Genomic DNA, 15,221 nt, shown 5'->3' with positions numbered 1-15,221 from the left:
GGTCGCCGAGCCAGATGGTTTGGGGGAGAAAATTAGGTTTGGTGCATACGAGCACGATTTTTACATCCTTTTTTATATTAAAAACAAAATGTGTTAAGATTTTCCTCGACAAATATCTTAGTTCAGAAACTGGCAAAACATATTTATTTAGCTAGAAAACTCTCGCATTTAAGCGAAATATACTCCTATCTGAGAAACAGCAAGCTCAGTTTCCTTGACAAGTAACTTTCTATATGACATTTTCACGTGTGTACTTTAAACTTTAAGGGCCGCAGACGAGGAAAACTGCTATCGATAACTTTTTACAGAGTTGTGGAAAACAAAACATTTCGTGTGTGAATCAATCAAGTCATCAACTACAAATGGTGAAAGTGAATAAAGTCGTCGACAACAAAGTAGTTTTCCTTTTTGAAAGGAAAACTGCTTTTACGGTTGTCGATAACAAACGCGGCAGTTTTGTCATCGCCGACACTTTCTTTCGGCACGATGTACACATGCGCATTACAAACATGCTTCTGGGCTCAAAACACCCCGGGTCGGCGACAACTAAACTTTTCGTTTGTGGAAACGTAATTACCGAACTCGTTTGTAGAGGCCCTAAGGTTTTGCCCGACAAGTTTCATTGTTCAAATACTGACAATTTAACTGTGACTTGTTGAGCAGGGATTGGACACTTGTAGCGAAACTTCGTCTTGTGAACGAACAACAAGATACCCTTGAAAAGCTTTTATACCATAAGATTTATTTTAAACTACCTATTGAAAAAATTGCTTCTGTGCAAAAGGCTGTGGAAAACGTAACCATGGAAACTTGTCAGCTATTTTCATAAGCAGCTATTTCTCAACTTTTGACCGGATAATTTATCTCGAGGAACTCATTCAATCAAAGGCTTAGAGAGCGAAGAAAAATATTGTCGAAAAACTTGTCAAGAAAAACTTCCTGCGGGTAGTTTTTCTCCTCTACGTTGGTTCTTCTACTGTTTAACCATTACTCCCGACAAGCTGGATGTCTTGTAGTTTCAGTTTTACGATTACAGCTATTTCAATTAACGTTGTCGGATTAAAATCAAGCTAAAAGACAAGACCGCAATGTTTTGCGGGATTATTTTTTATGAATAATTTCATCAAAATCATCCCTGCACGTGCAGGTCATTGTGCTACTAATTACAACCTATTGTTTTCTCCAGGCATGACTGATTTTGATGAATTTATTCATAAAAATCCCACGTAAACTTTCGGTCTCGTCTTTTAGCTTCATGCTTTAAACCGACAACATTAGTTGAAATGACTGTATACACTGCACGGGTGAATGGTTGTTAGACGTACCAGTTTGTCTAGAAAACAGCACAGCAACAAAAATGAAACAGGAAAAAGAAAAAAAATGCTCCCCGGCGGGGAATCGAACCCCGGTCTCCCGCGTGACAGGCGGGGATACTCACCACTATACTACCGAGGAAGAACTGGGATTGTAGGGTTAGTTTGCAATAATTCAAATCTAAAAAGTTCTTCCTTGATAGATATCGTTAATAACTAAAGGCAAATTAAGCCAGAATTTCTCACGGTAACTTACATTTTTCATGACTTTTAATCTGATCGAGGACTTCTTTGACACAAGCTTGAGTTTTAGATTGTTATTAACGGGTGAAAAATTTTTATTTCGCTATTCACGGGAATGATGTTTAGTTAACTTTGGTTGATTCTCTCGGCCCTGCTTTGAAACTTTGGAGATGACTGTAACGCTAGGCTTGACTGCAGACGTTAAACAAGCTAGCTGGACGTGTGGTCGTTCCAGTTTTGAGATATACAGGTATACCGCTGGGTGAATGATTGTTAGACATACTAGTTTGTCAAGAAGAAAACCAACACAGCAACAAAATGAAAAAGGAAAAAGAAAAAAAATTTCTCCCCGGCGGGGAATCGAACCCCGGTCTCCCGCGTGACAGGCGGGGATACTCACCACTATACTACCGAGGAAAACATGATCCATTCGTGTAAATTTACAAGAATTAAACATTAATTGCTTTTAGAAAAAAATTGAATATGAAAAGTTCTTACTTGAGGTGAATTATTCATAGCTACAGACAAACGAAGCCAGAATTTCTCATGGCAACTGACAAATTCCCATGACCACTTTTAATCTGATTGATCAAAAACTTCTTTGACACAGCATTGAGTTCAGATTACTTACAGGTGAGCCTAGCAAATTGTTATTTCACCAGTCACAGGAATTAAATGGTGTTTGCATAACTTTGGTTGGTTCTCCCACTGCGTGAAACTTTATGCTGTGAGGTAATTAAGGGACCAACAACAACAACAACCACAAAAACTCCGGATAAACCTACAACGGATCGCCTGTTAATTAAAATCATTTCACGTTTGGATCCTCTCGAAAAAGGAATGTTATATTATAGTCTGGTGCTGGGTTAGGGAGAAGAGACTGTTGGCATTTCAGACTAGTCATATTATTAAAATATTTAAATATTGCAAACTTACATTGAAGTCTTAATCTCGTACCCAGAGTCTTCAGGCTTTTTGGTCAGCGGGGCAACGCCGGGAAGACTCTAGGGACACAATCTCGTACCCAGAGTCTTCAGGCTTTTTGGTCAGCGGGGCAACGCCGGGAAGACTCTGGGGCAGGAGGGAGAGGTCAACTCGTGGGCTCGGCTGTCCGGATGATACGGGCCATCATGACGTCACTTCCTGTGAAGCGCGGGATTTTGTCCAGTTTCGAAAATGGCGCTGGTGATTTTATTGCATCAAACGACTTTTTTTTCCAGCCAGGCTCCGGATGGGGTTTGTTTTCTTGCTGAATAGATTTTTAATCTTCTTTTCTCGATATAGGTAAGTGTTCATTTATTTTCAACCCATTAATTATGCTGAAATTATTGCAGTGAAGAGTTACGTGTACTTGCGCTGATCGGAAAAGCTGAGATTGTCCGCGCCAGAAAAATTACATCTTATTAATTATACAAAGTACTGGTGAAACTGACATTTGGCTCAGGACGAGGTCAAATCTTAGTGAAAACGTTCCAGTTGAGATTAGTAGGTTATATTCAACTGTAAAAATGATCAGTGCGTTTGTTTCGCCGAGTGAAAAACAGTGAAAATTATAAGTTTGTGTTTATTGCTGAAACTTGACCTGAAGTTATAAAATTTGCCTCTACTATTATTAAAATAATTGATAGATACAAAATGATGATTCAAAGGAGTTTATGTTAATTTACCCATGCCATTTAACCTTTGTAAAGAAGACTTTTGCTGAGCAACCTAGAATTTTGAAAAAAGCTTGCAAAATATGCGGACGCCCGAGGAAACGGACTTTCTTTTGAACTGATAATTACTTTTTGCGAAAAATTTCTCGAAATTTCACACCAAATCGTGTACTCCTGACTCAGTTTTCTGCCCAAACATATTCACAATATCTTCAGCTTTCTCTAGATCTCCAATACGGAGACATCTTGTCATAGAAATAAACTTATGATCCACAAAACAAATGAGCAAGGAGACGATAAATGCTGTGTTTCAGTTGATTTACACTAGTAAGATGATGAAAGAGTTGAAGTTGAATTAAACTTAAGTACTAGTCCAGTGAGTAATTGAACCCGCCTTATGTATTCCAAACCTGTGAGAAAAAAACTTGTGCATTGCCACTAGAATTTTGATGTTTAGATACAGAATGTTTGGACTATTTTGCCTTGAAGCTGGCGTCAGCCGCTCGGCCTCGCAAGGAAAGTCTTGTCATATTTGCCTGTTTTTGTGAGATAATTAAGCAAAAAAAGCAAACCCCATCGCCCATTAACAATTACCAACTGGCAAATTACTTAGTACTGAAGGGTTCTTTGCAACGTAGCTTTTCCGATAGCTGGAGAAAAAAGGTGTTTTCGCCTTTCTTTTCGCGAGCGCTCGGCCAGACAGTACTGGAGAAATGCGTTTAAACCCACTGATCATTTTTATTAAGTTGTTAGATAATTGTTTTTAATGGCCAATCGAAAGCTCTTAACCGCTGTAAGATCCCACTTTTCCCTCCTTGTAAAATTATTTTGGATTCTCAAGTTATCTTTACCGCAGGATTTCTGCGGTAAAACAATGGAAACCATTACGGAACAGCCAATCAAAAAAATTGAATTTTTTCGATGTCCCCAGAGTCTTCCCGGCGTTGCCCCGCTGACCAAAAAGCCTGAAGACTCTGGGTACGAGATTGGGACTTCAACAATCTCGTACCCAGAGTCTTCAGGCTTTTTGGTCAGCGGGGCAACGCCGGGAAGACTCTGGGGACATCGAAGAAATTCAATTTTTTTGATTGGCTGTTCCGAAACGGTTTCCATTGTTTTACCGCAGAAATCCTGCGGTAATAAAATTCGATGTCCCCAGAGTCTTCCCGGCGTTGCCCCGCTGACCAAAAAGCCTGAAGACTCTGGGTACGAGATTGTTGAAGTCCCAGCTATAGGCTTGATTTCCAGCCGCTGTTCGGGAAATGAGCCCGCGCTCCTCCCCCGAAAAGTCTCTTCTCGGGGAGGAACAAAAACCGGACTCGAGAGAGCGGCGGAAATCGAGCCTATCCCAGCTCCTCATTGGTAGTATAGTGGTGAGTATCCCCGCCAGGGAATAGTATATGTCGTAAAACTGGGCGACCACATGTCCAGCTTGTTTAACGTTCGCGGTCAGGCCCAGGGTAACAGTCATCTCCAAAGTTTCACTTAGGGCCAACAGAATCAACCAAAGTTAAGCAAACACCATTTCAAGTGAATGGCGAAATAAAAATTTGTTTTTCGTTTTTTCGCTCGTTCAGTATCAAAAAGTTAACAGAAACATATAGGTGACATCAACGTGTCTGAAACGAAGAAATATTGTTGTGACCATATATTATAGTTACAGTAACAGACATGGAAAAAATTTTCTTCTTACGTCACGTTCCGTCTTCAACCGAGGGCAAGCCCTTAGTCTGGGATGAGGTGAGTACTGTGTAGGTATGACATGCCGTGTTCCTTTAAATCTAGATGAAGTGATTTTGTACATGTTACTCCTTGAAGGGTAGCACTAATCTGTGGAACTCCAGACCGCGGAACCTGCGGAACCCGCGGAACCTAGAGAAATAACTAGTTTTTTTTTGCAACTTACATACCAGGTATAAGGTTACAGCTGATTTCATTGCTGTTTATAGACCCAGATTTTTTTTCACAGGATTCGACCAAGAGAAAATGAGATTTTCTCCTAATACGACATGATTCGACCGAGAGGTTACCAAGCTCATCGATGAACTCGCAAAATCATGAAGGTTCTGCACGATGGCGGGTGATTTATCAACAATAATTTGTACGGGAGCTCGATAAAGGAAACAGCCAATGTTTTTTTTATGAGAACCGCATTTGTTTTAAAAATCCGTAGATTGTATCGGCAACGTGGCGAGGTGAACCGAAAGAGAAGAAAAGGACGGCAAAGAATCTTGTCTTGTAAGCTCGTGTTTGTTTTGTTTATGTTTGGTTTCTTGAACAATATCTTGAACAATATATGCTAGCATAAACGTTTCTTTGCCTGGTATTGGAGTAGATAGAGAAAACGAAGTTTTAGAGGCGATGATAAGGAGCAAGCCGGAACTCTATATAGATGAATACCAAGACCGGTTTCATGCCGTTAAAGGGACCCGGCTTAGCATTGCAACAATGTGTCGATCGATTCTGCGCCTTGGCTTTACGTACAAAAAGGCAAGTCTAACTCATTATTTTTCCTTGGGTGTCAGTAAAACGCGGGGTCGGGGTCGGGGTGGGTCTCTCTTTTTTTTTCTTTTCTAGTTTTTTTCAACATCTCAAGTCATTTGTGGGTCAAATAAGGATTAAAGCCAATATAAAAAAGTTAAGTCTCTAAAGCTTACTAGCTTAGGATAGGTCATCGGTGACAACACTCGATGCAGTTCCGTATTCTGGCGGACATTGGTTCCGTGAATTGACTACTTTTATTCTACCAAGAAACGAAATGAGGCAAAAAATACAAGGTACGAGACAATATATTTCCTTGAACTAACAAATTCTTGAACTAGAATGTGCATGAACTTACTATGACCTTCCATGATCGTGCTCGTTTGTTAGAGTCAATCCATGTCACGCGTGACTAATATTTCCGCGAATGAAATAAACATGCGTTCGATTTCCTTTGTAAAGCTCGGCATTTGAATGGGATGTAGAACATTTCTCTGGAAATCTTTCCGAAAAAGACGCATTAACTGACAAAAAAAAGATTCAAAATACTTGAGAGACAATTGTTATTCTTGAATACTAAATTAATAGTTTTATACCGTCAATAAACTAGGGAAATTTCTACGAGAACTCTGAAATCTCATTGCCGACATCAAAACTGACATGTACTGAAATAGACCTTATCACGGTTTTCGACGCCATTTTGACGAGTAGCCAAACAGGCTTGAAATGGAAATCCGATATCAAATAATTTTCATAAAACATTGCTGCTGAAAAATTCATGAATTGGAAACTTTTGGCATTAGAAAAAGGATTTTAAGAAAAAAATTGGAGGGATGTAACTGTGCCAGAAAGCGTCCAGTCGACAGTCGTGTTTTGAACTTTCCATAAGGGCAATTTAGACGGTACGATTTTCTCTTATGACTGTCGCATGCGATTTCTAGAGCGCGCACTGCTTGCGTCATGTAAAAACCGTACACAACATTCGCCACTCAACATTGCCTATACCTACGATTGTCGTAGGATTTTTAAACATGTTTTAAAATCTTACGACATTTTTCGTGTTGTGTGCGTCTGTCGTAAGGATGTTGTAGGCTGATTTACACGACGCGATTCGTGTTGTAGACATGGCGTAAGCGTGTCGCATGCGACAAATCGTAGGCAAAATCGTACCGTCTAAATTGCCCTATACATTTTCCTGTATTTTTTCCCGCGAACTATTTTTAGTAGCAGTTCACAGCTAGTTCACTTTACAGACAAAGGTATGGAAAGTTCAAAACACGACTGGACGCTTTCTGGCACAGCTACATCCCTCCAATTTTTTTCCTAAACATCCTTTTCCTAGCCTGCGTTGCAGCCGGACTTGTCACTCAAGACCTATAGAGAACTCGATATAGTCCGTCTGCGACGCAGGCTACCTTTTCCTACGGCTAAAAATTTTCCAATTCATGAATTTTTCAGAAGTGATGTTTTATGAAAATTATTTGACATCGGATTTCCATACAAACACTGTTATTTCAAGTCTGTTTGCCTACTCGTCAAAATGGCGTCGAAAACCGTGGGGGTGTTCATACTAAGATCATGCACATTCTAGTTCAAGAATTTGTTAGTTCAAGGAAATATATTGTCTCGTACCTTGTATTTTTTGCCTCATTTCGTTTCTTAGAAAAATAAAAGGTGGTCAATTCACGGAACCAATGTCCGCCAGAATATATATACGGAACTGCATCGAGTGTTGTCACCGATGACCTATCCTAAGCTAGTAAGCTTTAGAGAATTAACTTTTTTATATTGGCTTTAATCCTTATTTGACCCACAAATGATTTGTGATGTTGAAAAAAAAAAAAAAAAGAAAGAAAAAGAAAAGAAAAAGAAAGAAAAAAAAAAAGTGACCCCGACCCCGACCCCGCGTTTTACTGACACCCTTTTTCCTTTGTTTGAAGGCGAACAAAGTTTGCAGTTACACCAGAGTATACATAAATTATTCCCTCAAGATTCCATCTCTTCTAGTATATGCTGGTATATGAAATGGCTGGTTGCCAAACGTCCCAAGCTTATTGTTTTGCTTTTCTGAACTTCAGCTGAGGGTGATTGCCAAACAGAGAAATGAATTCTTGAGGGCAACATACAGTCGTTTTGTGGCTGATTATACCTCGACAAATGTTATTACCGACCTTTTCTTCTCTTTCGGTTCACCTCGCCACGTTGCCGATACAATCTACGGATTTTTAAAACAAATGCGGTACTCATAAAAAAAACATTGGCTGTTTCCTTTATCGAGCTCCCGTACAAATTATTGGTGATAAATCACCCGCCACCGTAGAACCTTCATGATTTTGCGAGTTCATCGATGAGCTTGGTAACCTCTCGGTCGAATCATGACCGTCGAATCATACTGTCGTATCAGGAGAAAATCTCATTCTCTCTTGGTCGAATCATGTAAAAAAAAATCCAGGTCTATACACAGGAATGAAATCAGCTGTAACCTTATACCTGGTATGTAAGTTGCAAAAAAACTAGTTATTTCTCTAGGTTCCACGGTTCCGCGGTCTGCAGTTCCGTAGATTAGTGCTACCCCGACTTTTGTCGTATTTTCATGTTGTAGGTAGTAAACTTTCGGTGTTTATTCTTTCGCTTATTGGGTTCAACTTAAAAATGCTGATCTCATTTATCAAATCTCATTGATACAAATTGAGCAACATCGCGTTGAACGCATTTGGACTTGGAATGCTCCCCTTTATCACGTATACAGATGTGAAGTTGGACAAAAAAATCTTGTTTAAGCGGCGTTTTCTGTGGTATTCGTTTCGTCGACATAAACCTATTCCAATTGCTAAAATGGAGATGAAGTGCGAAATCAGAAACCGACTGTGAAAATAAATTATATTTTACTTTCCTGGTGGGAGTTTAAAAAACAACAAAAGCATGCGGTATGTCATTTTTATTACCAAATTATTACCGTTACAAAATCTTTTACTCTTCTACAAACAGGTTACTGAAAAATTTAGCTCAGCAGTAAATGTTTTACTTTACTTTTTATATCTGACTAGTGTGAATAAAACGTGGCATAATTGCAGAAGTGACAAATTACTTTCCGATGAAAAAACTTGAAAACACCAGATGTATGTGATTCTATCATCAATATATTATTACTTGACATCTCCCCCAAGACTTCGGCTAGCTATGGAAGAAAAATGCTCATTGTAGAATCATTAATTACAAGCAGTTTCAGGTTTGAAACAGTTCCTTACCCAGCATTCTGTTACCTCAAATTCTGTCCTCTCTTATCCCAGAAAAAACCTACAACAGCGGATTTAATCCTCCTTTATATTCTAAGGCATGACTTTTTCTTAAGATAAACCCGAGTACTAATTTGTCAATGAGTTGGTAATTTGTATTCTTCTGTGATACAGGTGTCTGCCATAGTTTTTTTTTGCTTTCATTTCGTTTTAGGACCAACATGTTTTCATTACAAAATCAGATCTAATGAAAGTTAAACTATGCTGGGCAAATTCTTATTTCCGCTCTGTAGCAGTGTGTGTGGTCATTACTACTAGATAAGTTCTACGTAATTTGCGGGGAAGAGTCCTCGGTGACCGTGGCATGTGCCCATCCACCATCCCTCATCAACCTGCTCGATGTCAGTGATAATGTCATCAGGATCGAATGTAATTTCATCTTCTCCAGCTATAAATAATTACAACAAAAAAGGTTAAAAAAGATCTGTCTCTAAGACTAGTCTGGCTGGCGTTTAGTTTATCAATACAATTAAAATCTGCCAAACCGATGAGTAGTGCCGGATCTCCTGTAGACCTGGATCAGCAAATTATATCACATGCAAAATATAGAAGGCAGACGGATCCTAACGACGGAGGTGGCGAACTTGATCAAAATAAACATAAAAGACAGCCCCCAAGGAAGGTTTGTATTGCAAACCGACATATGGGAACAACAACTCTGTACGTGTATTACATTGTTTTGGTACATTTCTTTGCCGTCACTGCACGACTAAGACGTAAAATTTCCTGATCGGCTGTTTTATGGAGAACGTAAACATACATGCATACATACATTGTTTAGACACGGCAAAAAACATCAGTTACAAGATAAAAATTTAAAATTAAAACTGATTTACATGTTTGCCGTGTGGGAGTACGAGGAGGACAATTGGCGATCTATCTCATTTCTAAAATTAGTAAAAGATCTAATGGCTCTGACGTTAGATGGAAGCCTGTTCCACAAATGTGCCCCACAGTAGCTGAAACTACGTTTCAAAAAATCGGTACGAGGCTTAGGCAGAGGCAATTTGTTGTCACTATTTCTAAGTCCATAGTCCGTGCTGAAGGGCTTAAATAGGCCTTTCAGGTACTCCGGAAACTGATCATTTAAAGTTTTAAACATGATTTCCAATTTTTGCTTCTTCCTTCTGGTAGAGAGATTATCCCGTCCCAGCTTACCGCGTAGAGCAATAGCGCTGGAATAGTAATCTGACTTTGTTATGACCCGAATGGCGCGATTTTGTAGTTTTTGTAATTTGTCAGCTAATTCGTTGCTGAGACCGTCCCACACAGGACAGTAATAATCAAAATATGGTTCAATAAGGGCTCTATATAGTAATATTCTGTATCGTCGCAAATAAATGGCCTCAGTCTTTTAAGTGCACCTATGCCAGAGGAGATAATCTTGGCAGTCTCATTAACATGTTTGGACCACGAAAGATTTTGATCGATGTTAAGTCCTAAGGATTTGGTGTGGGGCACTCTATCAAGTTCGAGACCTTCAATTTGTACAGTAAGTGAATGGCCAATTGTAGTACTAGCAAGACTCTGCCGTGAGCCTATTAACATTAATTCCGTTTGGCAATATTCAGGCTGAGCTTATTTACATTGAGCCATTCATGAAGGTTAGCTAGTTCAGTGTTTAGTACTGATTCAAGTTCTGGTAAGCTGCTGGCGGCAAATTAAACAAATTAAACAACGACAACTACAGTTTTATCTTTCTCTTTCCAAACTTGGGTGCAGTCTCCAAGAATTCAACTCCAGAAAATTTCACCTAAATATTTGACAGTTGGAATAATTGCCACAATGTTTGAGAAAACGCGAATTCATTTTAATAGACAGTGAAGTTTTCGCTGCCGTCACCGTCGTCGTTGCTAAAGCTTCCTAATGGCTGGAAGTGACAGTGCTTTAGCGACCATATATGTAGTACTTCGTGAATCCTGTAACCAAGGCTTTGCAGTTTTTTTTTTAACTGAAGACGATAAAGACAAGTGTGAACACAAGAGAAAGTGACGGGAACTTACTTGCTTGATAATCATAAAGCGCTCTCGCCGTCATTCCGCCGGAAGCTTGTTCTTCAGGCTAAAAAAGAAGAAGCATAATCACACAATAAACAATAGTATAACAGGAAATACACATCATACGATGGGCCAATGATGATACACACGCAGATAATAAAACGCCGGTCAAAACAGACGTATTACGCTGTGGAAAGTAACACATGACTAGGAGAAAGCAAACCTCTTATTGGATAGTTGACGTTTGGAGCGTAACCCTTCGTCAGAGCTCTTATGGCTATCGATTCGCTATTAAATCAGTATCTTTCAAGACATCACGCAAAAGAGAAAGAAAAATGCTTCTTGAAACGGAAATGTTTATTACGCGCGGAAGGCGCTTGAAAGAAGGAGGAAATAGAAGATTCACCGCGCTCCCCTCGCGCTCCGCGCGCGCGAATGATTTCCCTGTCTCGCAGGCTACGTTTATTATAGCCGGCGTGAAGGGCGCCAGAAAGAGGAAGGAAAAAGAGCATCCTCCTTTTCCTCTTCCTTTCCTATTTCTTGTGCCTGTCTCGCAAGTAACGTTTTATTATGATAAGGTAATAACATTCCTCACAACTGAATGTAGCCCAATCTATCTCGTCGGATCTTGTCATAGCCGTCTCAGTGGCGCATTCGGTGTCTCATTGGCTATCACATCATGTAAGTCTCTATTTCGTACAATAATTGTCGGCATGTGGATAAGAATATTTTCAAATATCATATAAAACCAAGGCCAAGACAAGTCTTGTTAGAGGAGAAAAGCTTATGCTGATTACAACATTATCATGCGCCTGATTGCTGCAAAGAGAATATATAACAAGTGAGTACACAAGAGTACCGGTTCTTCCTGGGTTTCCTGTAGTTGAGAGACCTCTTCATACAATTGTCCAGCTTCATCTCTTGCTGGTGTGTCAGGAAGTTCTTCGTAGAACTCCGAAGGCTCTGGTTCTTCTCTGCGGCTTGGTTCCTCGGGTAGTTCTTCATACATTTCTGGCTCCTCTTGCTCAGCCTCCTCCTGTCGCCTTGCTCTTTCTTCTGCTTCGCGACGTGCTTCCTCTTCTGCCTCGCGCCGTGCTTCTTCTTCCGCCTCGCGCCGTGCTTCTTCTTCCGCCTCGCGGCGTGCTTCCTCCTCCTCTTCGCGACGTGCTTCTTCTTCTGCTTCGCGGCGCGCTTCTTCCTCCGCTTCCTCTCTGTCGCGAGCTTGTTGCTGAAAAGTACGTTTATTTGAGTAAAAAAAGGCGTTTGTTAGGAGCGTACAAGCACTTCCCAGTTTAAGAATAGCAGTAGAAAGATTATGTAAGTTTTACAGTCAATTCACGTCACGCGTGACCAGAATTTCCGACAATGAAATGAACATTCGGATTTTTCTTTGTAATGTCCGACATGTCAACGGAATGTTGAACATTTCTCTGGAAATCTTTCCGAGAAAGATGCATTAACAGAAAAAAAAAGATTCAAAATACTTGAGAAACAATTGTTATTCTTGAAGTACTTAATGCTGTAATGTAAAGAAAAATTCATAGCTTTATATCGTCAATAAACTAGGGGAATTTCTACGGGGACTCTGAAATCTCGTTGCCGATGTTCAAAACTGACATGTAAATTTCAAAACTCCGTTCAAATTTACAAAATACCGGTCACGCGTGACGTGATTTGACTGGAAGACAGAATTCGTGCCGATATTTGTTGCGGGACGCGACCCAAAAAAAACCTACCTCGGCATGCCGTTTCTCATTGATTTCTTTCTCTCGTTGTTCTCTGGCCTGCCTCCGAGCCCTCTCCTCTTCTGCTCTTCTTTTATTTTCCTGTCATGAATAGTTTCATTCATAAAATCAATGAGCTATTTCGTATAATTATTGTCAAGCTAAGGCCAATGACAAAAATATGAAACCGAGATAGGAACAAACCTCTTCCTGCTCTTTCGCTAAGTTTTCAAACTTGGATTTCAAGTTGCCTGCAGCGCCGGAACCTGCATTCAGAACAAAGAAAAATAAGAATAAATACTACGTACTGCACATATTGATACTGAGACAGTGATTATCACATTATTAACACACTAAACATTGTTTTACAACAATTCCTTCATTGAAATAAAATCACTCGGATCAAGGAACTTTTGACTACTAAGATACGTCTACTTTCTTTTCATTTTTTTTTTTTTTTTGCACAACTGATACATAACTTCCAAGAAAGGATGCCTTCATCGTCCATTGCTTTTGACCATCTACAATTTAGCTACAAATAATACCATGGCCATTTCGGGTTTTTTTTTTTCAAACAACACTCCATTTTAACTAATCACGTGCCTTAGCTTCAAAACGAACGAACGAATTTGAAAAATATAAAAACTGCTTCTCTTTTTTTCCTTCGAGTAAATGTTGGTGAAAAACTACTAAAACCAACCATGATGAGCTGAACTTGAATGTATTGCTAGGGAAGAAAAACCAAGTATGGAAAAACTAAGATTGGCCCAGCACCAGTCGCTCGTCTAATTAGCATTTCCCTCTCAAAGTACACAAAGTTGCATTCCTAAAAGGATTGTCAAGAAAGGACTTCTTACCTGAGCGTGGTTTTGCAGTCTGATATGTTGACTTGACCTCTTGCATTTCGTCATAACTACCGGCGGCCTAAGAACAAGGAGAAAAAAAACTACTGTATGAAAAAGGGCAAATATAACACTGACAGATGGGTATGGTAAAATTCTGAAAGCTTATGTGAGCCCCAATTCCCCAAATCTCAAGCACAAACATCCTTCTGATTATGCAAAAAGAAACACAAAATTCCTGCTAATAATAAGCCCCACTAAATAACAACAGCACTATTGCTAAACTATGTGCACGGTTACTTTCTCCAGTTGGAAAATCAAAAGGACGGGCTATCAGCTTTGGGGATACAATATGGCATGTTTCTCAAACTGTATTTCTCTAAGTGGAGTTTTTCAGAAATCGGACTTACTGCATCCTGTCTATCACTTTGCACTCCATACTTGCCACCAAAACCTTTGGAGTAATCTATAAAGGAAACAAAAGTAGTTAAAACAGCACAACTTTTAGTAGCAGCAACAAATTTCATGCATGACTAGCTACCATAAGCTACAACGGTAGGCAGAAAATCAGCTAACCTTTCTGAGAAGCATGTGCTTCGGTCCTGCCTTCATACTCATAGCCAAGAGCAGACTGGAAAGTAAAGTAACCAAAAGTAACCAACTGCCCTTAATATCGGGGTTTCATTAAGATTTTGTAATGAAAAGTTCGGCAAGAGGTTAGTGCACCTGGGCATGATACACTGTAGTTCACTTGGATATGGTCTTCCATTGAGGTCTTGAAAGCACCTGGGTGAACACAGAGAGCCAATTTGCCAGGCTCCCTGCCTTTACTGAAAACCCCATTATCAACAATGCACGAAATCTTAACACCTATTCCACAATTTAGACATTTACAATTATATCTTTGCTATAAATGTAGAGAAATTATTTTGATGTATCATTTAACAAACCTGATCAACTCGCTCTTTTTGAACTCCAAATTTCCCACCAAATCCTTTGGAGTGGTCTAATAGAGGAAAATAATAAAGATTGATTGAGTGTGAAAACCACCTGGGTTACATGTAGGTCTGCAGATAAACCCTAAAATGCAACCACTTGAGTGAAACCTATTGAACAGTATTTTAAATATTCATTACAATGTACAAGGTGGTTCTAGCTTTTGAGTCTATGGATGAAACCCTTAAATACGAGCAGACCAGCTGGCTATTTACAAGCGGGTCCAAGGATTTGAGCTCGGGGCTAATGAGAAACAACTCCAGCTAGCGGTCGGAGTGGGACTTGAACCCAGGACCTCATGAATTACAAGTCTGAGGACCTAACCACTCGGCCATGCTGTCTCCCTAAAATTATGCACTATAAATGTCACCTTTTTGCGAAGCATGTGCTTCAGTTTTTCCTTGATACTCATATCCAACAGCTGCCTGTAGAAGAACAGTAAAATGAGTAGCGAACCTTGAGTCACGCAGCAATTTTTTGCTTGTGAAGGAGAACCCCTTGCACACACCAAGTGACAACCCAATATTAATTAAGCCACAGCTGCTTGAGCAACTTGTTGTTTGCACGGGTGACCTGATTTCTCCAAGAAATATTGTGTTGCCAGTGCATGGTAAAAATCATGCATGTAGCCATGCTGTAGGCAACAAAACAGTTGAAAAATAACAGGAAAACAG

The 15,221-nt window shown here is 39.7% G+C and overlaps 1 protein-coding gene and 2 non-coding genes across 3 annotated transcripts in view; all 3 read right to left on the bottom strand.

Annotated features, from left to right (window-relative positions):
• Positions 1 to 1,383: 1,383 nt before the first annotated feature.
• On the bottom strand, positions 1,384 to 1,455 carry Trnad-guc (transfer RNA aspartic acid (anticodon GUC)). Its single transcript has one exon. It is a non-coding gene; the product is annotated as a tRNA-Asp (tRNA).
• A 446-nt stretch (positions 1,456 to 1,901) lies between these two features.
• On the bottom strand, positions 1,902 to 1,973 carry Trnad-guc (transfer RNA aspartic acid (anticodon GUC)). Its single transcript has one exon. It is a non-coding gene; the product is annotated as a tRNA-Asp (tRNA).
• A 6,642-nt stretch (positions 1,974 to 8,615) lies between these two features.
• Positions 8,616 to 15,221, bottom strand: part of LOC146474941 (uncharacterized) — a 14,516-nt gene continuing 7,910 nt past the window's right edge. The window contains exons 14-23 of the mRNA XM_085116687.1: positions 14,918 to 14,972; positions 14,502 to 14,557; positions 14,128 to 14,182; positions 13,962 to 14,017; positions 13,567 to 13,633; positions 12,914 to 12,975; positions 12,722 to 12,811; positions 11,845 to 12,213; positions 10,992 to 11,049; positions 8,616 to 9,376 (exon numbers count right to left, since the gene is read on the bottom strand). Coding sequence (XP_084972813.1) covers positions 9,243 to 9,376; positions 10,992 to 11,049; positions 11,845 to 12,213; positions 12,722 to 12,811; positions 12,914 to 12,975; positions 13,567 to 13,633; positions 13,962 to 14,017; positions 14,128 to 14,182; positions 14,502 to 14,557; positions 14,918 to 14,972 — 1,002 coding nt within the window. The 3' untranslated portion in view covers positions 8,616 to 9,242. The remainder of the gene's footprint in view (positions 9,377 to 10,991; positions 11,050 to 11,844; positions 12,214 to 12,721; positions 12,812 to 12,913; positions 12,976 to 13,566; positions 13,634 to 13,961; positions 14,018 to 14,127; positions 14,183 to 14,501; positions 14,558 to 14,917; positions 14,973 to 15,221) is intronic.

The sequence above is a fragment of the Pavona decussata genome, unplaced genomic scaffold (genome assembly GCF_977016875.1).
Source record: "Pavona decussata unplaced genomic scaffold, jaPavDecu1.1 SCAFFOLD_87, whole genome shotgun sequence".
In the NCBI taxonomy this organism is placed as follows: Eukaryota; Metazoa; Cnidaria; class Anthozoa; order Scleractinia; family Agariciidae; genus Pavona; species Pavona decussata.
This window is presented reverse-complemented; position numbering and strand designations above follow the sequence as displayed.